The 22,987-nt window shown below is 34.9% G+C and overlaps 2 protein-coding genes across 2 annotated transcripts; both read right to left on the bottom strand.

Annotated features, from left to right (window-relative positions):
- Positions 1 to 15,269: 15,269 nt before the first annotated feature.
- Positions 15,270 to 18,210, bottom strand: LOC115956245 (ubiquitin-conjugating enzyme E2 11-like). The gene is made up of 3 exons (XM_031074678.1): positions 18,084 to 18,210; positions 16,591 to 16,850; positions 15,270 to 15,767 (listed from the first exon to the last, which is right to left on the bottom strand). Exons 1-3 carry the CDS (start codon positions 18,208 to 18,210, stop codon positions 15,471 to 15,473), a joined length of 684 nt encoding a protein of 227 aa, XP_030930538.1. The 3' UTR covers positions 15,270 to 15,470.
- Positions 18,211 to 19,690: 1,480 nt separating this feature from the next.
- LOC115957976 (ubiquitin-conjugating enzyme E2 11-like) lies at positions 19,691 to 22,531 on the bottom strand. The gene is made up of 3 exons (XM_031076335.1): positions 22,281 to 22,531; positions 21,450 to 21,709; positions 19,691 to 20,244 (listed from the first exon to the last, which is right to left on the bottom strand). Exons 1-3 carry the CDS (start codon positions 22,405 to 22,407, stop codon positions 19,957 to 19,959), a joined length of 675 nt encoding a protein of 224 aa, XP_030932195.1. The 5' UTR covers positions 22,408 to 22,531; the 3' UTR covers positions 19,691 to 19,956.
- Positions 22,532 to 22,987: the final 456 nt, after the last annotated feature.

The following is a 22,987-nucleotide window of genomic DNA, read 5'->3' as shown; positions in this document are numbered from 1 at the left end:
GGAGTTAAAATAACATTATAGCTTTTTAGCTCCACTGCTGCAAATGCTCTTATATAAGATCCAACAAGGGCACTGCTTAAGTAGAGCTTGGCATCACCGCTGCACTTTTGGAAGGAGACTGTGACATCGTGTATAAGGATTTGTCTAGCACAGAACCATCCCTCGCGCTTCTCGGTCATATTTTTTACATGATGTTAAACTGTTAGCTTCTTATTTTTCCTGTATTCTCTTTTCTCATATCCGTAGACAAGGAAATGGTGTCGCCCACGCTTTGGCTAGAAGGGCAATTAACTCGCCCAATCAAAATGTCTGGATGGATAATGTACCACCAGACATCCTTCATATAGTTCAGGCTGATTTAGCCTCTTCGGTTTAATATTAAGGAAGTATTTCATTCTCAAAAAAAAAAAAAAAAAAAAAACAAGGCACTGCTTAAAATCTTACTGAGAACACAATACATTCAAAACTTTGCAAATGTTTCTCTTTTCGAACTATTATTATGTAGCAGATTTCTCAAGCAACACAATTCTAAGCCATAAAAACTTTACAAACTGGTTACAATTTCTCAAGGAGTAACAACTATCAAAAAATTGAAGTGTGCAGAACTGACGAAATTAGTTAGTTACATGCTTATTTTTACAGGAACGCGTTTCTTAAAAAAATAGAGTAAAATTACTGGCTTGTTTTTCATAATCGGTCATGTGGGCAATCTTGTCAAGGTGGTCAATCACTCTTCAGCATCAAGAGTGTGATAGCTACCTTTGGCTCTAAGCGGAATGGATGAAGACCTTTTATGAGGATCTATTTCAAAATAAGGATAAATATGACAATCACTTTTGATGGTATGCCACTAAGTCTCGGATAGAAACCACAATTTTCGAGTGATACTATTACTAAGTACTAATTTCACTTGTAAGTTGTAATTGTATGGTAACTTGCTTAGTTTCTGCGTGTGTAAAATCAATCCCTATAAACTGGCTTGTAAATCTTTGCATAGTTTGCATAGGCATTATATATTTAAGAATGAGTAACAATAGAACTATAAAAATGTAAAGAAGTAAAGCTTAAAATTTAGAATAGACCATATAATGAATTTGGAATTGTAAATCTTATTGATATTTGATATAAGTGGGAATGGGAAGATTGAGAATTTATGATTACAAGATCAGGAGTTCCGTAGAGCCCCTACCCTACGGTAGATCCGCTAGCACCACTCTTAGAGAAAGAAAGAAGAAAGGCTACAGGGGATGATACTATATGAAATATGGTGGTGTCCAAACCACTCTTAGAGAAAGAAAGAAGAAAGGCTGCAAGAGATGATAGTGATACTACATGAAATATGGTAGTGTCTTCTTTCTTGGAGAAATGCACTTCTTATAGAAGTCTATTTCTTGGAACTCTCTCTTAGGTCTCCATTGTCTTGAGAGCCATTATTGGCTTTTTGAATCACTTTTAAAGTTGGATGTTGATAGAGAAATGCACTTTTTTGTATGGTTTTTGTTAACAGGTGCATTCGGGCATTTGTTAAGGAGGAATTTAATAAACCCCACTACATTGGAAAGAAATAAAAATAAATAAATATATACTTCTTTAACTAACTAATGTGTGACTACACCCAAAAAATTGATTGATTATGATAATAAAAAAAATTCAACCATAACCAATGCCTTTAGGCGTTGGTTTAACTCTTTGTATTATGCTTGTGCTCTTTGATGCATTTGTTGGTCTTTGAACCATTTTGGATGAAAGCTTGATTTTTTGTCGGTGAATGTCACGCCTTGCATTTTTAACTTTACTGGATTTCTTTTACCTTTTTTCTTGAGAACGAAAATGAATTCAATCAAAAAAAGAAAAGAAAAAGAAAAAGAATTAACTTTGATGCTCTTTGCTTTTGTTGGAGGTGAATGTCCACAATATTTTGTATTTTGGATTTTTGTCGAATGCTGTTTGGATTTGTTACTTGTTAGTTCTCAGCTTTACTCTATTGCTTTTGTCAGAGAAATGGATGACGATTCCATAAACGTGTCTTCATTTTTTTTAGATAATTTGTGAAGGATTCTCAAGACCAAAAGGAAATCACACACACACAGACGAAGCACTCTTCTTAAGTTTAATATGACAATTATTCATTTTATTTTTAAAATTTTTTGTAACTTATGAGAACAACCTTCTAGAATATCAATTGATATAACCATATAATATGCAAAATACTCTATTTTGTTATTATAATACATGAATTATGCTAATATTTATCAAAAGTTTCAGAAAAGTTTAAAAATTCAATTGTTACGAAACTTAATTGAAAAGATACAATTACTTTCTTGAAAAAATGATAAAATTTTCTTATCTTTATGAAAATATTTTGATAATACATATCTAGTCTCTTAGAACAAGACAAATTTCATTTTATGTTTTTATTTAAATTAATGATAAATTTTGATAAGATGATTGGATTAGTTTAAAATTAGAAGGATATTTGGCACAAAATTCAAGTGGATTTGAAATCTTATTTTGAAATGCTGGACATAATATTAGAATTAATTAGTAACTTTAACTTAGATTACTTGATAAGCCCTTCAGTCCATGAAGGCATGAACCTTATGAAGGTTAGCACTTTGCTGTTAAGGTGCCAAAATAAAGTGACAAGTCTGAAGGGTCATTTTGATAGAAAGTATGGATTGTGATGACCTCTTCAAAATTAAAGAATGAATTGATATGTGATAGGACTTAGGAGCTACTTTTCTTTAACACCTAGATTTCATCCAAGATTTCAAATGATTTTCTAAATGCTTGAAGGTCTGATGAACTTTGACCCCATTAATTATTCTACCTTGATCCAGGCTTTATGTTAATATTTTGCATCTAACATTTGTATCATCTCTTTTGCAATATGTTAATTTTACAATTGCATGAGATTCATATGTTGTAAGAAATGATATATTAGATGCATAATATACCTTCTCCCATGTTAAGATGTTTCTTAGTAGTAAGTTATGGTAGACATTTATATAAGATTTGGAATTACATACGATAAACTAGATATGTCTTGAAGGGTTCACATTCCTTCGTTTATTTACCCACATTACTCCAATGGTCCTAGAGGGTAAAAATATATTAATAATGATAAACTGAGACATGTTGAAGATTTGATCAAGTGGAGCAACTTTGCAGCTAGAATCTGTGGTTTATCTACTGTGCTCGTTCTGCTATACGACTTGCTGTATTGTATTTCAGTTATTAAAATTACAAGTAGCTTAGTGCAGTACTTATATTTATCTGATGTAATTAGGGACACTTGTCAAATTTTCATAAGCCAAATGTAATAAGGGAGCTTTCTGTTAAAGTTTAGTATTTTGTTATTCTGTTTCTTTCTTGTATATAAGTTACAGTTGTATTGTGGGTTTCAGTAAAATTACGTTTTCAGTTAAAATAAAATAAGAATTACAATAAAAAAATGACTTGAAGAAGTTATCATGGGGTACAAGTACCACGTACCGCTTTTAATTTCTAGCGATCTTTATTTATATATAGAGAGAGGTGGTCCACTTTCTCAACAAAAAAAAAATATATATATATATATATATTTTTTTTTTTTTCTCGGTTTATAATTTTTCAATTGTTAACCAAAAAATTATTTTTTGTGATAAACGAAATCAAATAAATGTACAGCTCTATTAAATAAATTTTGATATATCACATATATAGTTTTTATTTTATTTTAAATTTCAATCATAATTTTGATATAAATATTGTTTTAATCTTGATTTTTGTTTTCAAATAGAGTATTTATTATGATGTTGATGACTTAGATTTATTTTTAAAATTAAAAGTTCTAACAGAAGTTGTAGGGGGTCTGAGGACCGAGGAGGATTAGACTGAGGAATAACTTGCATAGCCTAGGCGCGAAGGGGTAAATAAGCTTTGAGAATTTCGCCCACCCTGGGATGGAAATAGAATTAGGATAATTAGTATCTTGTGAAGGCCCAGGGAGAAGAGAAATGACAATAATGGGAATAAGGATGGAGGGAGGAAGTTTCCTGAAAGATATATGTCCCACCTCTGCATTAAATGCCCTACATAAACCTTATCAGCTGCATTAATGTGGAAATGAACTCTGAACGGTAATTTCACAGCTAGCAGCCCTTTTTACACCTTTAACAGAGTATTGATGGGACAAGTATCCACGGAAATGCCTCTTGACGTACAAGTGGAGAGTTGGGATGCCTTGAAAGGGGATATAAAAGAAAGGGAACCCCCCCAGAAGATAGGGGAATGAATCTTGAAAAACCCTTAGAGAAGAAAAAAAAAACTAAGAGTATTCTAATGTAGACTTGAATGATATTTAATACAAATAATTGACCCTCGGACTTGCTTGAGGTAGACTTTATTCCCAATTGCTGATTCATTCATAACAATCTGTTACTTAGGCTCCATGACCTTAAGTTTGGGCTTAGTTTAGAATTGCACTTGGACTTGATTCTCCCCCTCTCTACAAATTCTATTGTTTGGGCTTGATTAAGATGACAATGCATTACTGATCTAAGTGGGCTTGGACCTTTATTTTTTGAGTCCTTACAGAAGTATTTCAAATAGATAAAAACATTTTATCTAACGTACAAAATTATTATTATTATTATTTTCAAATGCTTGTATTGCTCACAAAATATTACTGGACTCAAATCCATCTTAGGCCCACATTTCTTTTGTGCATGTAGAACTTGTGCAGGCGTTATGGAGGTAGAGCATCGTGAGGAACCTTCTCTAGGGCACTAACTATAGGGGTATGACTTATGAGTAATGCACAACGTTCACAAAATTTGTATAAGAATGTAGACAATCCATAGTTTCCATTAGAAATCAAGTTTCCACTAGAAAACTAACCAAATCTTGGGCCATGAAACGAATTGGCCACACTAGTGGCAATTTGATAGTTTTTGGAAATACCACTTTAAGGCATGAAGTTACTTTTCTTTGGGTATAATTTATTTAGAAAATTTTTGGATCAAAAGTATGATTAGAATATGAAGATTAACTTATAAAACAAAGCAAAGATCATAAGGCTACACTAGGCCCCCTTAGAAAGAAAAGGGCATGGGTTTGAGCCCATTCTCATCAATTTCCCTATTTTCAATCTTCAAAATGAATTTAGTTTTGTAATTCTTCTAAAAAAAAGTTAGTTTTGTAATAGGTAGATGGTATTATTCACAAAGATCATAATAGTAAAAAAGCTTTTAACAAACCATATACGTATATGAGTTAAGTCTTCCATTTCATTAAAACATTGATATCTCTTGAGTCGAGTGAACTCAATTAAATAGTGGTTCAAAATTAAAGGTATGGAGAACATTCAAGATTGAGCTACATCCATAGCACATACTATCATCAAGGTCAAGTGTTGGTGTTTCTTAAAAAAAAAGAAAAAGAAAAAAGAACAAAAAAAAAAAAGATCAAGGGTTGGTAATTTAATCAAGAGCCTTATGGATCAATGAGACTATCCACTTATCAAGGAGAACTTGAGTTCAATTTCTCTTCTCCTACTTATTACAATTTACAAGGAGAAAAAAAAATTGTGAATTCAAGTTTATCAAAATTTACCAAATTGGGGCATTTAGCATCCACTCTCTCCAAATAAAATAAAGTAAAAGTTATAAAAATTCTAAGAGACATCAAAAGAAAGAGTAACATGATTACAAATGAGTTAGTATGAAAACCCCACATTGGCTTTGTTGAGCATATGATAAAATTCTCAAATGACATACACACAGAAAACATATTTAATTCTTCTATAAAAAAATCATATTTAATGTGAAATTGCTTGATTATATAAAACCCCAAACTAATTAGGTAAATAATTGCCAAGTGGATTAATCAATTAGAAAGCACCGCAACCATATAACTGAGTTAATTTGCAACTTACCATTTGGGCACAAATTTTCGTTCTTCTAATTTTTGGTTTGTACACTTACATTTGTGGGTCCCTAATTTTATCATTTTATGTTCCTCGAGAAATTGTGACTAATCAGTTGCGCTTATGTAGCTTACGGTAGCATATTTCTTGGTCCAGACTCTTTCTTTTTCTTCATATTGAATTCTTTGAGTCTCGTAGATGTGAGCAATTTCAAAATTAGTTTTTCAGTTCACGAGTAAAAAAGTTCGAGGTAGGAAAAATCTTGACTTTACTCACAAATGCAACAATAATTATTTACAATCTAAACAAATGAGAAAAATGAAAGAGGGAGAAACATACACCCTTTTTTATTATTTTGAGATGAGAAGATTTGAAGATGCATCATTTTTTATGAAATACAGTTGCATGTTGATGATCAAATAACTAGTATATTTTGGACAGATCCTAAAATAGTTTTTGAATTATGATTTGTATGGTGATGTAGTTTATTTTGATACTACGTACTAACCTAATAAAAACTATTGTCCATTGGCACCTAAAATTGAAGTGAATCATCATAGACAAACAATATATAAACCTCACAATTGTGTGAATTCTATATATTGTGAGAGTATATATTGAGGCACAAGATACATTCTTCCGTCCCAAGATCTTTCTTAGCAGTAAATTATAGTAAATACATCCACATAAGATTTATGATTACAAATGATTTTCGGATATGAAGATGCAATGCTGTCTCTTCTAAGTCCCATAACAAAATTGAAAGGATACAATCTTCTAATAAATATTTAATCATTTAATGTCAAACCATCCTATAGTTTAAAATACCAAACATATTAGGTAATAATTGCAAAACCAATTAAAATACACCAAAGCCACTTACTTGAGTTCATTTGCAATTTGCCAAGGGTTTTGTAGCTCAACTAACACCTCCTAGTGTTTCCAATAAAGACATCCAGGATTGTTAGTCCACCAATTTTGTTGGTTCCAAAATTTTATTGTTCTTGAGAAATTGTGACCAATCTATTGCGCTTTCCTGGCTTGCAGTAGCATATTTCTTGGTCCAATCTCTTGCATTTTCATCATATTGAATTCTCTGAGTCTTATACATTTGAGCAATCTCACAATCAATTGGTTCATCAGGTTCAGGGTTGGAGAAGCGAGCATAGATAACTAGGAGAAGTTGGAAGATGTCAAGTGGTAAGCACTCTGATTTCTCAAAACATACCCTGCCATCTCGGCCAATGTTTGGGTGGTAAACCTGCATTTTGGATGCCAATAGAGTATATAGTTAAATTTAATTGTCGAGAAAAAAAAAAAAAAAAAAACACACACACACACACAAATTTTAGTGTGTTGGCCAATACACTTTACATGGGTGAATTTAATTAGAAAACTTAAATATTTCACACCTAAGAAAAAACTGTAATAAAGTTTGATCCCTAACAAAAAAACCAAAGCACGGTTAATCAACTTATCAATGATTATATGTATATACCTTATCTATGATTACTATAAGAAGCACAAAATTGTTAGGAACTGACATTACTCACAATTAATGAAAAGATTGTGTATTGGTTTTGGATCTATGCTACATGCATAAAGATCTCTAAAACTACCAGCTTAAGAATTCCATAGGATGATCTGAAATAAGCACAGGTTACAGATAAGATACAAAATTATAAAAAGTAACGAAAAACGATATACCCACATTACTCCAATGGTCCTAGAGGGTAAAAATATATTAATAATGATAAACTGAGACATGTTGAAGATTTGATCAAGATCATCAAGTGGAGCAACTTTGCAGCTAGAATCTGTGGTTTATCTACTGTGCTCGTTCTGCTATACGACTTGCTGTATTGTATTTCAGTTATTAAAATTACAAGTAGCTTAGTGCAGTACTTATATTTATCTGATGTAATTAGGGACACTTGTCAAATTTTCATAGGCCAAATGTAATAAGGGAGCTTTCTGTTTTTTTTTTGAAAATGAAACTGCTCATATATTGACTAAATTAAGAAGAGTCCACGTACAAGGCTTCTAATACAGATGGAGGGATGTCCTCCATCCATATTAAGTCATCATCTATATTCCTAGCATATCTGGCTAAGGAATGTGCCACCCTATTTGCCTCACGGTGTACAAATTGAATAGAATTGGAGTGAAGACCAGAAACAAGACAATGAATATCCTCATACAAATGGCCAAAGCGAGAAAATCTTGGACACGGACCAGCAATGTTCTTCATGACAGAGGCGTTGTCTCCTTCAACTATTAAATCTGAGAACCCCGAGTCGACAGCCATCTCTAATGCTCTGCGACACGCCAGAATTTCGGCTTCTTCACTGTCAGCAACTTGAGGACCTTTAGCAGACATTGACACCATAATCTCTCCCAAGTCATTTCGAATTACCGCTCCAATACCTGATGCCTTAATATCGTTAAAAACCGCGGCATCAAAATTAAGTTTGAAAAGTCTGCAAGGTGGTGGGTTCCACGTATGGCTGCTGCTTGGCGTTGTTGTTGGAATGGATAAGTGGATTTGAGCTTGACGATATTCCTCCACAAACTCTCTGGCTCTTTGTCCCAGCTTTGTTGGATCCTGCATAACACCTCCATGAATGATTGCATTGCGTTGTGACCAAATCAACCACAATTGCACCACAAAAAGTTCAAAGACCTCCACTGATAGCTTCTGCCGCAACTCATCGAACAAGGAAGTGAGATCGTTCTGGCCACTCACATGCTTCTGTAACTCCCTCGAGCACCCAGCCCACACATCCTTTGCCACACTACACTCCCATAGCACATGGAGAACCGTTTCATTCTCTCTTTGACAAAGCTGGCAAGTCCCATCATCAATTATTTTCCTGCGCATCAGGTTCACACGAGTAGGAAGGATATCATGCAGAGCACGCCAAGCAAAGACTTTTATTTTGGAAGGAATATGTAATTTCCACAACAACTTCCACAGGACATCATCACTTCTTGCCATAGAACATTCCCCACGCTCCTCCTCTGCACTTCGAATTTTTCTTGCTGTCTGGTAGCCTGACTTAACAGAGTACTCCCCATTTTTGCTGTATAACCAAAACTGTTAAATATATTAGCATTGAGATGTGTTATACCATGTTGTGTATGCTAGAATGGATGCGGAAGAGGAAGCATAGCAGAGGAACACTGAGAACACGAGGGTTACGTGGTTCAGCCTTGACGGCCTACATCCACGGAGGAATCCCTTAAGGGCTACATCTTTATTGTATGAGAGTGTAGTACAATAACTTCCTGTGTTACAATGAACCCTAACATGAGTATATATAGGCGACTAAACCCTAGACTACTAGTACAAGTAGGAATGGGTTTGGGCCTATTACATTGGGCTAATATGAATAATATATATCTCTAACACCCTCCCTCAAACTCAAGGTGGAAGCTCGATGAAGGCTTGAGGTTGGATAAGCATGAGAAGATCACTTGGAGATGCCTTGAAGAATGCCTTTGAAGAAACCACAATGAAGAATGTGCCAAATGTCCAATTTCGGAGCTTCAAATGAAGAAACGGAGGCCAAAATCGGAATCTACGCAAAAAACTGAGCAAGATAGGCCCTTTTGGAAATTTTGACTTTTGGTCAAAAGTCAACGCAAAAGTCAAAGTCAAAGTCAAAGTCAACTGGTCCAGAGTCAAGTCAACAGTCAAAGTGCTCACGGGTCAGATCCGGGTGGTCCGGGTCGGGTCGGTCCGGGTCGTGGTGCTGACGAGACGACACTGCTGACGTGGCTGATGACGTGTCGCTGACGTGGACTACGGCTGACGTGGACATGCTTGCGTGGCTGCTGACGTGGATAGGTGACGTCATCGGGTGACGTCAGATGACAACAGCAGAAGTCTTCGGCGCGTGTCAGGCACGTGGGTGTTATACCGGCGCGTGGAGGAGAAGCCGGAAACTAGGGAGGCGCGTGACGGCGCGTGTGAGCTCGATTGAGGCCCAGAATTTCAGGTTCTGTAGATCGGTGGACGAGGAGGCCGTTATGGCGGCGCGTGTACCAAGAACACGATCCGGAAGTCAGAATCTGAGGCGGCGCGTGGATGATTTTCCGAAGACAACTGTGGCGCGTGGAGGCGCGTGGCAGGGATTCTGGTGACCGGATTTCTAGGTTTTCCTCACGGGAGGCCGAGGAGCACGTCTGTGGTGTCGGTTTCGACAGGCGAAGGCTTGATGTGCACAGATCTGAAAAGTTAAGTCACGGCTTTGCTTGAGTTTGTGGATCTTGGACACAGCACTGCGCTACGGTGGCTGCGAGATGCCATGGATTCTAGATCCAGCAGAGAAACATGTGTGACTTCAGATGGTGGTATGCACGTGAGAATCTTCTTTGCTTGCTAGAGATGTTTTGTTTGATGCCAAGAACGGAGTTTGGCTCTGATACCATGTTAAATATATTAGCATTGAGATGTGTTATACCATGTTGTGTATGCTAGAATGGATGCGGAAGAGGAAGCATAGCAGAGGAACACTGAGAACACGAGGGTTACGTGGTTCAGCCTTGACGGCCTACATCCACGGAGGAATCCCTTAAGGGCTACATCTTTATTGTATGAGAGTGTAGTACAATAACTTCCTGTGTTACAATGAACCCTAACATGAGTATATATAGGCGACTAAACCCTAGACTACTAGTACAAGTAGGAATGGGTTTGGGCCTATTACATTGGGCTAATATGAATAATATATATCTCTAACAAAAACAAAGTATCCGTCGATTGGCCATGACTCAAAGGGATGCGCATAATGGCCTCCGCATCTTCCCTGTGAAAACTTCTAGCAATAAGTTGGCGATCCCAAGCTTTACAAGTCCAATCAATCAACTCATTGACTCTCCATTCCCACTCCTCCTCTAATGGTGGATGAAGTACTCCGTTGGTTGGATGGTTGGGAATCCATTTGTCCTCCAATACCCGGATAGCTGACCCGGTACCCACCCTCCAGCAGCAGCCCTGTTTTAGTATCGGTTGAGCCGCCAAAATACTTTTCCACACATATGAGCTATTAGGAACCTCCTTTGCATCCAAAAAATTGCACCTTGGGAAATATTTGGCTTTAAGACATTTATGAGCCAAGGAATCTTCATATTGTAGCAACCGCCAGCCCTGTTTTGCCAACATTACAAGATTAAAACTCCGGATATCACGAAAGCCCATTCCTCCTTGTTTCTTTGGTCTAGTCAAAAAACTCCAACTCTTCCAATGTATTTTCCTTTCATTTCCCACCTGCCCCCACCAAAATTTTGCACACATCGAATTTAGCTCATCACATAGCTTTACCGGTAATTGGAACACACCCATTGTATAGGTTGGGATTGATTGGGCCACTGCTTTAATTAGTACCTCCTTCCCCGCTCTTGATAGCATTGATCCTTTCCACCCTTGCAATTTTTTCCAAACCCTATCTTTGAGAAAAGAAAAGGCTTGATATTTAGAACGACCAAGTAAAGTGGGCAAACCCAAATAAGTCTCAAACTTGTCCACCTCCCTAACTCCCAAGCAATCTTTTATCCACACCTTCTGGTCTTCCCCTGTATTGCTGCTAAAATAGATGGATGACTTCATGAAATTGATACATTGACCTGATGCCGAGGCATAAAGCTGCAAGATATCCTTAATTTTTTGAGTTCTTACAGAAGTATTTCAAATAAATAAAAACATTTTATCTAAGGTACAAAATTATATAAAAAGGACTATTATTATTATTATTTTTTTCAGATGCTTGTATTGCTCAAAATATTACTGGACTCAAATCCATCTTAGGCCCACATTTCTTTTGTGCATGTAGAACTTGTGCAGGCGCTATGGAGGTAGAGCATCGTGAGGAACCATCTCTAGGGCACTAACTATAGGGGTATGACGTATGAGAAATGCACAACGTTCACAAAATTTGTATTAGAATGTAGACAATCCATAGTTTCCATTAGAAATCAAGTTTCCACTAGAAAACTAACCAAATCTTGGGCCATGAAACGAATTGGCCACACCAGTGGCAATTTGATAGTTTTTGGAAATACCACTTTAAGGCATGAAGTTACTTTTCTTTGGGTATAATTTATTTGAAAATTTTTGGATCAAAAGTATGATTAGAATATGAAGATTAGCTTATAAAACAAAGCAAAGATCATAAGGCTACACTAGGCCCCCTTAGAAAGAAAAGGGCATGGGTTTGAGCCCATTCTCATCAATTTCCCTATTTTCAATCTTTAGAATGAAGTTAGTTTTGTAATTCTTTAAAAAGAAGTTAGTTTTGTAATAGTTAGATGGTATTATTCACAAAGATCATAATAGTAAGAAAGCTTTTAACAAACCATATACGTATATGAGTCAAGCCTTCCATTTCATTAAAACATTGATATCTCTTGAGTCAAGTGAACTCAATTAAATAGTGGCTCAAAATTAAAGGTATGGAGAACATTCAAGATTGAGCTACATCCATAGCACATACTATCATCAAGATCAAGTATTGGTGTCTCTCAAAAAAAAAAAAAAAAAAGAAAAAAAGATCAAGGGTTGGTAATTTAATCAAGAGCCTTGTGGCTCAATGAGACTATCCACTTGTGGCTCAATGAGACTATCCACTTATCAAGGAGAACTTGAGTTCAATTTTTCTTCTCCTACTTATTACAATTTACAAGGAGAAAAAAAATAATAATTGTGAATTCAAGTTTATCAAAATTTACCAAATTGGGGCATTTAGCATCCACTCTCTCCAAATAAAATAGAGTAAAAGTTATAAAAATTCTAAGAGACATCAAAAGAAAGAGTAACATGATTACAAATGAGTTAGTATGAAAACCCCACATTGGCTCTGTTGAGCATATGATAAAATTCTCAAATGACATATGTAAGGACACGATTTAGTAACGAACCTAACGGTATTGGGTTCACACGTAAAAGGCCCAAACAATATGATTTGTAGAGTGTGGGTGTAAAGAACTAGGTTAACTGTGGTATTCCCCTCCAAGATTTCCCCTCAAGTCTGTTTTAGGTTTTAGATCGGTCTCCTGAGCGTTTTTCCTCAGTGACTAGTATGACTCTCCCCTCTTTGTTTTTTTTTTTCTCTCTCGTTTCTTTTCTTTTCTTCGTCTTCTTTCTTTTTTCTTTTCTCTTTCCGATCTCTCCCCTTTTCATGTTCCTCTTTTAGCTTATATACTTCCCTTTGCGTTCCATCCTCGCCACACACGTGTAGATTGGGTTCGGAGGATTTCTTTCTGTCCCATCTGGTACCTCCTGGAACTTCCTATGGGCAGCTGTAAGGCTGCTTCCTCACTGTTCAGGTATCACTTCCACATTAATGCGGCCAGAGAGTTGGTTGAGAGGTCATTAATGCGGAGGTAGCTGTAGTTTCAGATATTTGTTTGCCTTATCTCTTTCATTTTTAGTCGGCTACTCTACCCTTTGAGATGACTGAATTCGGAGATCTGATCGCAATGAGGCCACGTCCTGATCGTCCTCGGACGAGATCGTCCTTGGACGAGTTCTGCCGAGGACCATGGTGTCCTCGGACGGGTATATGGTCTCTGATGGGCCTCTGGCCCAACAATCTTGATCCCATTCTGAATCTTATGGGCCTATTAATCGAACGATCCCCACAACATACACATAGAAAACATATTTAATTCTTCTATAAAAAAAATCATATTTAATGTGAAATTGCCTAATTGTATAAAACCCCAAACTAATTAGGTAAATAATTACCAAGCAGATTAATCAATTAGAAAGCACCGCAACTGTGGGGGCCTGTCAACCAACAGACCCATTAAGGTCAGGTTTGTTGGGCCTGTGGCCCATCCGAGGATGCATATCCGTCCGAGGAGGCCATGTCAGGTCACAAGGCAATTGTTGAAGGGGGGTGGTAATCAATATCACAAGGGTAGAGTTCTGTATCCGTCCGAGGACGCCATACTCCTCGGCAGTATGCGTCCGAGGACGATCAGGACGTGGTTTTGTCGCAACCAGACCTCAGAACTATGTCACCACTAAAGATAGAATAACTGACTAAGGGTAAAAGAGATAAGGCAAACAAATATCTATAACTACAGCTGCCTCCGCATTAATGACCTCTCAACCAACTCTTTGGCCGCATTAATGTGGAGGTGATACCTAAACAGTAAGGAGGCAGCCTTACAGCTGCCCATAGGAAGTTCCAGGAGGTGCTAGATGGGACAGAAAGAAATCCTCCGAACCCAACCTATACGTGTGCGGTGAGGATGGAACACAAAGGGTGTTATATAAACTGAAAGAAGAACATGCAAGGGGGGGATGGAAACAGAAAGAAAAAGAAAGAAAGACACAGAAAAGGAAGAAGAACAAAAAGAGAGAAAAAGAACTGTATCGATCACCAAAGAAAACGATCGTTATGCCAACTTTGGGCCTTCAATATACGTGAGAGTGAATCTTTTTATACAAAAGTTAACCTAGTTCTTTACACCCACGCTCTACAAATCATATTGTTTGGGCCTATTTACGTGCGAACCCAGTATCGTGTTGGATCGTTACGAATCGTGTCCTTACAGCAACCATATAATTGAGTTAATTTGCAACTTATCATTTAGGCACAAATTTTCGTTCTTCTAATTTTTGGTTTGTACACTTACATTTGTGGGTCCGTAATTTTATCATTTTATGCTCCTCAAGAAATTGTGACCAATCAGTTGCGCTTATGTAGCTTACGGTAGCATATTTCATGGTCCAGAATCTTTATTTTTCTTCATATTGAATTCTGTGAGTCTTGTTGATGTGAGCAATTTCAAAATTAGTTTTTCAGTTCACGAGTAAACAAGTTCGAGGTCGGAAAAATCTTGACTTTACTCACAAATGCAACAATAATTATTTACAATCTAAACAAATGAGAAAAATGAAAGAGGGAGAAACATACACCCTTTTTATTATTATTTTGAGATGAGAGGATTTGAAAATGCATCATTTTTTATGAAATACAGTTGCATGTTGATATTCAAATAACTAGTATATTTTGGACAGATTCTAAAATAATTTTTAAATTATGATTTGTATGGTGATGTAGTTTATTTTGATACTACGTACTGACCCAATAAAAACTATCGTCCATTGGCACCTAAAATTGGAGTGAATCATCAAAGACAATCAATATATAAACCTCACAATTGTGTGAATTCTATATGTTGTGAGAGTATATATTGGAGGCACAAGATACATTCTTCCATCCTAAGATCTTCCTTAGCAGTAAATTATAGTACATACATGATACATCCATATAAGAATTATGATTACAAATGATTTTCGGGTATGAAGATGCAATGCTGTCTCTTCTGAGTCCCATAACAAAATTGAAAGGATAATATCTTCTAATAAATATTTAATCATTTAATGTCAGAACATCCTATTGTTTGAAACACCAAACATATTAGGTAATAATTGCAAAACCAATTAAAATGCAACACAACCACATAACTGAGTTCATTTGCAATTTGCCAAGGGTCTTCTAGCTCAACTAACACCTCCTAGTGTTTTTAATAAAGACATCCAAGATTGTTAGTCCACCAATTTTGTTGGTTCCAAAATTTTATTGTTCTTGAGAAATCGCGACCAATCTATTGCGCTTTCCTGGCTTGCCGTAGCATATTTCTTGGTCCAGTCTCTTGCATTTTCATCATATTGAATTCTCTGAGTCTTATACATTTGAGCAATCTCACAATCAATTGGGTCATCAGGTTCAGGGTTGGAGAAGCGAGCATAGATAACTAGGAGAAGTTGGAAGATGGTAAGTGATGGGCACCATGATTTCTCAACACATACCCTGCCATCTCGGCCAATGTTTGGGTGGTAAACCTGCATTTTGCAAGCCAATAGAGTATATAGTTAAATTTAATTGTCAAAAAAAAAAAAAAAACACAAATTTTAGTGTGTTGGCCAATACACTTACATGGGTGAATTTAATTAGAAAACTTAAATATTTCACACCTAAGAAAAAACTGTAATAAAGTTTGATCCTTAACAAAAAAACCAAAGCATGGTTAATCAACTTATCAATGATTACTATAAGAAGCACAAAATTGTTAGGAACTGACATTACTCACAATTAATGAAAAGATTGTGTATTGGTTTTGGATCTATGCTACATGCATAGAGATCTCTAAAACTACCAGCTTAAGAATTCCACAGGATGATCTGAAATAAGCACAGGTTACAGATACGATACAAAATTATAAAAAGTAACGAAAAACGTGTAGGATTTTTCAATAGTATGCCAATATATTACTCTCGAATAGCAGTCTCAAATTTTAGAAGAGAGGGAAGACAAGAACATAACATCGGATATCAAGGTCCAGGCAAAACAAGCAAAAACATGTCTTCTATGATATACCATCAGATAAATGGACATGCATAGTTGCATACCAAAGGCTATAGTAGAATTTGATCAAAGACAAGTCTTCTACGTTTTGTTATCCACATTGGTTTTCAGTTTTACCATTATTTTTTTTTTAGTTTAGATGCAGAACAAGTTTTAATGGCAAAAAAGAATACATTCGATTCACCATGACTAATCTGTTATTTCCATAGCCGATCCAAAAAATTTTAGGATTAAGGCTTAATTCACAAGCTTCAATCATAAATAATCAAAATTTAACAAAGAGAACGCTGTCAATATTACCTTGGTTAGGAATTTGACCTTTGGGTGCTGAAATGAATGACCAGGAGACAAATAGATTTTTAAGAGGAAGACCCCATCAGCATAAGGGGTATCTTTGGGACCAATCATGATGGCCTCCCAGTGGAAGAGGCTGTCAACAAGCTCAGCTTTGCAACCTTTAAAAGTCTCTATCTGAAAATTCTTGTAGTCCCACACAATTCTCTTAGTAGCTCCTGTATTTGCAGTTCTCAACAAAGAGAAATTCTTCCCCCAAATGTCAGCTGTTAGATCAAGGAAATAACAACTGGTGTGAGAGAAGTGGATTCATTTTCACAATTATTTTAACTGCAAAGATCGTGTCTTTTTCAAGAGTTTACACATGATATTATTAATATGAATTATGATACTGTACTCACAAATGAACAGAATAAAACAAAATGAAAAAATGTGACCCAAGTTTCAGTGTTTCACTGTGCCGTGTTCAAGCTTTTAATCTAACATCCTATCCATTAAGAAACTAAAAAATAGAACTCTTACATAACAGTATAATTGACCATTAATTCTGTACCAGAGATATACATACTGGCTAGAGAAGATTTACCAATAAGTAATCGCCAAGTGGTACAAACAAGACTACATCTCCCAAGATCCTTCGTGTTCATGGAGCGTCTAAATATAAGTTCCATAAGTTCTCGTGGTAGCTTGGACCATGAACTTGAATCCATGGAAAAAGAAGAAGAAGCTCAAATCTCAACTCAAAATTTGGTTTCAATATGATTGGCTAGTTTCTGTGGCATTGAAACTGACTTTAGAGAATTAAAGAAATGGGATAGGGATAGCTACTATTAACTTCTGTACGAAGGAAATTAGTAAAGTGCAGAGCTCCAATTTAAGCTGCGTTTGGATTGCGCTGAAAACCAGCGCGTTTGCGTTTTTCAGCTTTTTTTTTTTTTTTTTTTTTTTTTTTTTTTTTTTTTTTTTTTTTCATTTCACGCGTTTTTTAGATTTGTGGTTACTGTTCATGTACTGTTTAATGAACAGTAACCACAAATTTTGACTTTTCAAAGTTTTTCGGTCTATCAGTGCACATCGTGTATTGTTTATGGACCCACAAATTTCACTTTTCAGCCACTTTTTTATTAAAAATTAGTCTTACGGTACTATTCACACTTTTAAAAATTATTTTGCTACAATATTTTTCAGTTTTCAGTTTCAATTTTCAAGGCATTCCCATTACTTTACCATCTAAAGTCTAAGTTGTGACGTCAGTCAAGGCATATTTCAATGAAATTATTAGAGTTTAACTACGAATGGGCATGAAAGAACTTTATTTTTTATTTTATTTATTTTAATATTTTTTTATACTACTAAAAAATATAACTCTTACATAACAACATAATTGATCATTAATTCTGTAACAAAGTTTTTTTTTTTTTTTTTTAATAATCTGTGACAAAATGAGAAAACCTAAAACCCTTCAACTAAACGTAGACAAATGGTTAGAGAAGATTTACCAATAACTAATCTCCAAGTGGTATAAACAAGACTACATCTCGCAAAATCCTTTGAATTAATATTGTTGCGTCTAAATATGTGATCAGTGAGTTCTCGGGGTAGGTTGGACCATGAACAGGTATCCATTAGAGCAAGATAGAGAAAGCTCAACTCTCAAACTCAAAATCTGGTGGGGGCAAGTTTTAGTTATCAATAATCAATGTTGTTGTTTACAAACTGACTTTTGAGAAGTTAGGAAAGTGCAGAGCTCCTACCAAAAAGTCCAGTAGTGATGTGAATAACAATGAGGCATATTCCCATGAAGTTACTTTTTATGTTGATTTATTTATAAATATTTTTGGACCAAGATTTTGATTAAATAGATAATGAAGAATATTGCTAAGAGCAGTAACATGATATTGCTGAAAGGTCCAAAATGACATGAGCTGGAAGCACATTTTACATCAATATCATATTGGACACCAGACCCAATTCTTACTCTATTATTCTCATCCTTTTTTTTTTTTTTTTTTGACGGGATATTATTCTCATCTTAAAAAATAATTTGGTCTTACATTAAAAGGTGTTCTAATTTGTACTTTTCATATAGATTAATGTTAAGTAGGCTTTTGAATTTTGACACATCAATATTTTGCAAAATTAAGGCACTTGGCATGCAACTATTCTCTCCAAATAAATTGTTCTGCAAATAGTACCTTAGGACTCAAATTAATAACAATAATTAAGCAGAAATTAAATAACAAGTAAGCACAAAGAACGCAAGAATTTACATGGTTTAGCCAACTGCCTATCTTCACGACAAAAATCAGCTGCACTGCTTTTTTTTTTTTTTTTTTTTTTTTTTTTTGGGAATTCTTCTCTTTTCTATATGGCTTGCGGCTAGGTTATTGGAGCACTCACCAATCAAACTTGATCTGCCGCAACACTAACCTAAAATTACTACAAAAGCCAATAGGCTTGATTTATATATATATATATATATATAGGGAATTCTATTCCCTTTTGTATTCGGTCAACTTGGGTTGGAAATACAAGCCTTCGGTCAACTTGGGTTGGAAATACAAGCCACGGCCCAACGTCAACATAAATTAATAAACAAGTCAAGTAAAACAAAAAGTTAATTTTTTTTTTTAGAAAGAACAAAAAGTTAAAACTAAATATGAAGAACTCATTTAGCTCTTTTTTAACCCTATGATAAAATTGAAAAGACATAGATAGAGAAAGCATATTTAATATCAAATTATCTGACACAAATATAAAGCACCAATAGGTTTCAGTTAGTTCAACTGCGCTAACTGATAAAGTCTCTAATAGTTAATTTAGAGATATGGGGTTTAATCTCCACCTACATAAAAAACTGATTAATGTTTTGATTTGATGATAAAACGTTATCATTAAGAGCGGACACTATAGGTTGAAATTCTCTTTCTCTATAAAAAAAAAAAAAAAAAAAAAGTATAAAGCACCAAATTGATTGGGTAATAATTGCTAAGCAGACTAATCAGTTAAAAAGCACCCTGCAATCTTCAAAGAGTTAATTTGCAAGTTATTTTTGGACTTTTTTTAAGGGAATATATATTATATATAAATATATGTAAGTGCACAGTTTATATTAAAATTGGAATCATAACAAAACAAGGAGTACCAAAGGAAATCAAAATACAAGATCAAAAGCTAGGACATTGTCAAATAAACAACCGCGATTCAAATGAGTTCCCCACAGTCCTGCTAGTTTGCCTACACATCTGTTGGCTTCTCTATATATACATGAACTACTGCTACTTGACTTTGTTTAGCTTTTTAATGTCCTGCAATCAAAAACCAAAACAGCATACCATAGAGGCACCAATTTGATTCATTCTTCTTTTCCATCTATTCTTGTGGTTCCAAAATCTTATGGTCCATGAGAAACTGTGACCAGTCTATTGCACTATTCTGTCTTGCAGTAGCGTATTTCTTGGTCCAGGTTCTTGCCTTTTGTTCATATCGGATTCTCTGAGTCCTATAGATGTGAGCAATCTCAAAATCAAGGGGGTCCTCATGATCAGGGTTGGAGAAGAGAGCGTAGATTACTCGGATAATGTTTGAAATGGACATTGCTGCACACCATGATCTCTCAAGACATAAGCAGCCATCTTGGCCAATGTTTGGGTGATACACCTGCATTTCATACATACATGCTCACTGATATATCATTGAATCAAAACAAAGCCTAGTCAATCAACTTATCAATGATTATTTAAAGAAGCAAAAATGGCTAGGAAGTGGCATGACTATCAATATTAATGAAAAGATTGTGTACATGGCACAGGGCTAAATTCGTTTAGTGTTTGTTTGGGTTAGCAATTTGAAAATATGCATTTTGAAAAAATAGCTATTTCAAAAGACATGTTGAAAATGAGATTTCTAAAAACACAAAAATTTGTGAAAAGTATTACTGCTGTAAAAAACTATGTTGCAGAAACACAATTTTGCATTAAAAATTGCGTATTTGAAAAAGCATCATGAGTCACAATTTGAAAACACACTCCATAGAAGGATCTGAAACTAGCAGTTGAAAAATTCCTTACTCCATGGGGGGATCTTAAATATGCAATGGTAATACATAAGAAATGAAAAATTAGAAAATAAGGAAAACAGAAAAACATGTCAGTTTCTTAAGTTTGCCAATTTACACTCCAATAGAAACCAAATTTTAGAAGCGAGGGAAGATGAAAAAATAGAAAATGGGATATCTAGGTACGGGCAAAACAAGAACGTGTCAGAAATCAAAGGAAAAACAATCAGAAAAATGGTTACTTGATCAAATACCCATGCTACTTATCAGTCAAGAAAGTGAAAATGAAAAGAACACTAACTGCTAGAAAGGAGAGAGCCTATTATGTTCATGTTTTACCATCAGATAAATGGACTTGAATACCTAAGGGCTAAGATTCCAGTAGAATTTGATTAAAGACATGGAAACTCCCCTGGTTTCCCTTTGGAAATAAAAAAGAGAAAGGCACAGAGCAGTTCAATGTTTTTCACGATACAGATTATATTTGTTATATTGAAATGAAATTCAACTGCCTTCTATTAAGGCATAGGAACTAAAACGAAAGCCCTTTTTGGAGGATCACCTTTCATTGCAATATAAAAAATATAATCTGTATCAGGAATAACATAAACCATAACTGATCCTCCAAAAGCGGCTTTTATTTTTATTTAGCTTAAATTCTTCTAAATTTAATTCTAGGCTTATTATTACTCCAATTGTCTTTCATATTTCGCCATTCATATTGGCTTTCAGTTTTATCAATACAACTACAAATTTGTTCCATGCATCAAACAATCATAATTTAAGAAGGGAAGGCTGTCAATATTACCTTGGTTTGGAATGTGATTTCAGGAGGCTCAAACGGGTATTTCTTAGAGAAATGAATGTTTAAGAGGAAAACTCCACCAGCATAAAGGCTATTTTGGGGTCCAATCATGATTGCCCCCCAATGGAAGAGGCTCTCAACAAGCCTAGCTTTGCAACCTTTTGGAGGGTCCATCTGGAACTTCTCATACTCCCTCAGAATTCTCCTACTAGGATTTTTAAATGCAGGTCTCAACAAAGATAGTTTCTTCCCCCAAATATCAACTGTTATATCACCAAATTTGCAGTCTAGGTGAGTAATTGAACAATGAAAAAAGGAAATAACAACGGATGAGATTCTTAAATTCTCTTATTTTAAAATAGGTTGCATGAAAAAGTTATACAAAAAATAAAGGTGAGATTAAAATAAAATTGTTACTTTGAAAAGTGCAATTCAATCTGCAGTACCAATTGAACTCTCAGATAATTGATACTACCAATTGATCATTAAGGAAATGGCAAAATTTGACCAAGTTTCACTGTTCCTTGCCAAACCCATGTAGAAAAACCTTTATGAAAAGCTACTATATTATATCAAAATGAAAACATTAACAGATTGAAGAGTTAAAGCACCTCAATTGATTTGAGTTTCACTACCTAAAAAAAAAAAAATACAGACATATTTCTCTTCACTACTAATGAAATAGAACTCTCAGATGATATTAAGTTGATCAATAATAATTCTGTCACAAAAAAATTCAAAGAAATTTTTTCTTCAAGTAATTCTCTAAATAATCAAATGTAATCAAACATGCATGCACAAAGGCTAGAGATCGAGAAACAAACATATATATACCAATAATGTTTCGCCAATTAGTACAGACAAGAGTGCATCTTGCAAGATCCTTGGAGTCCATTGGCCTTCTGAATATTCGGTCGATGAGTTCTCTTGGTAGATTGGACCATGATGAACATGGCGCCATTGGAAGAAAGAAGAAGCTCAGGACTCAAGTTTGTTCGTGAACACGCACGTTTGGTACCATTGGGTGGTTTTTATGGCGTGGGCATTTACGAACTGACTGACTTTTGAGTCAAAAAGAGAGTTTCAGATCATATCAGAACTTTATATATATATATATATATATATATATTAAAATCTTAATTTCATAATAAAGATGAAATAATTAAATGTATTATTTTTAAGGCTAACTGCTCCCTAAAGTCTAGGGATAAAAATTTTAGAATTAAAATTTTACTTAAAAAAAAAAAGACTGAATTTTTATTAGGAAACTCTAACTAAATCAACTTGAAAGACAAATAAATTATGGTGGAACATCGTGTGTTTATTTGGTCCAATAAAATAATGTTATATAATTTTTATTATGTTGTGTTATTTTTGTAGTCTAAAAAATTTTAAATAATTAAAATATAAATTTTTAAAAATAAATTTTTTTTAAATTCACTTTTTTTATTTGAATATTCGTAGTTAAGAGTTGTAGTTAATTTTGTACCGTCCTTGCAATCTTGTTTGGAAAGGGCAAAGGGGGCCAATTTTATTTTACA

The sequence above is a fragment of the Quercus lobata genome, chromosome 8, assembly GCF_001633185.2.
Source record: "Quercus lobata isolate SW786 chromosome 8, ValleyOak3.0 Primary Assembly, whole genome shotgun sequence".
Classification (NCBI taxonomy): Eukaryota; Viridiplantae; Streptophyta; class Magnoliopsida; order Fagales; family Fagaceae; genus Quercus; species Quercus lobata.
This window is presented reverse-complemented; position numbering and strand designations above follow the sequence as displayed.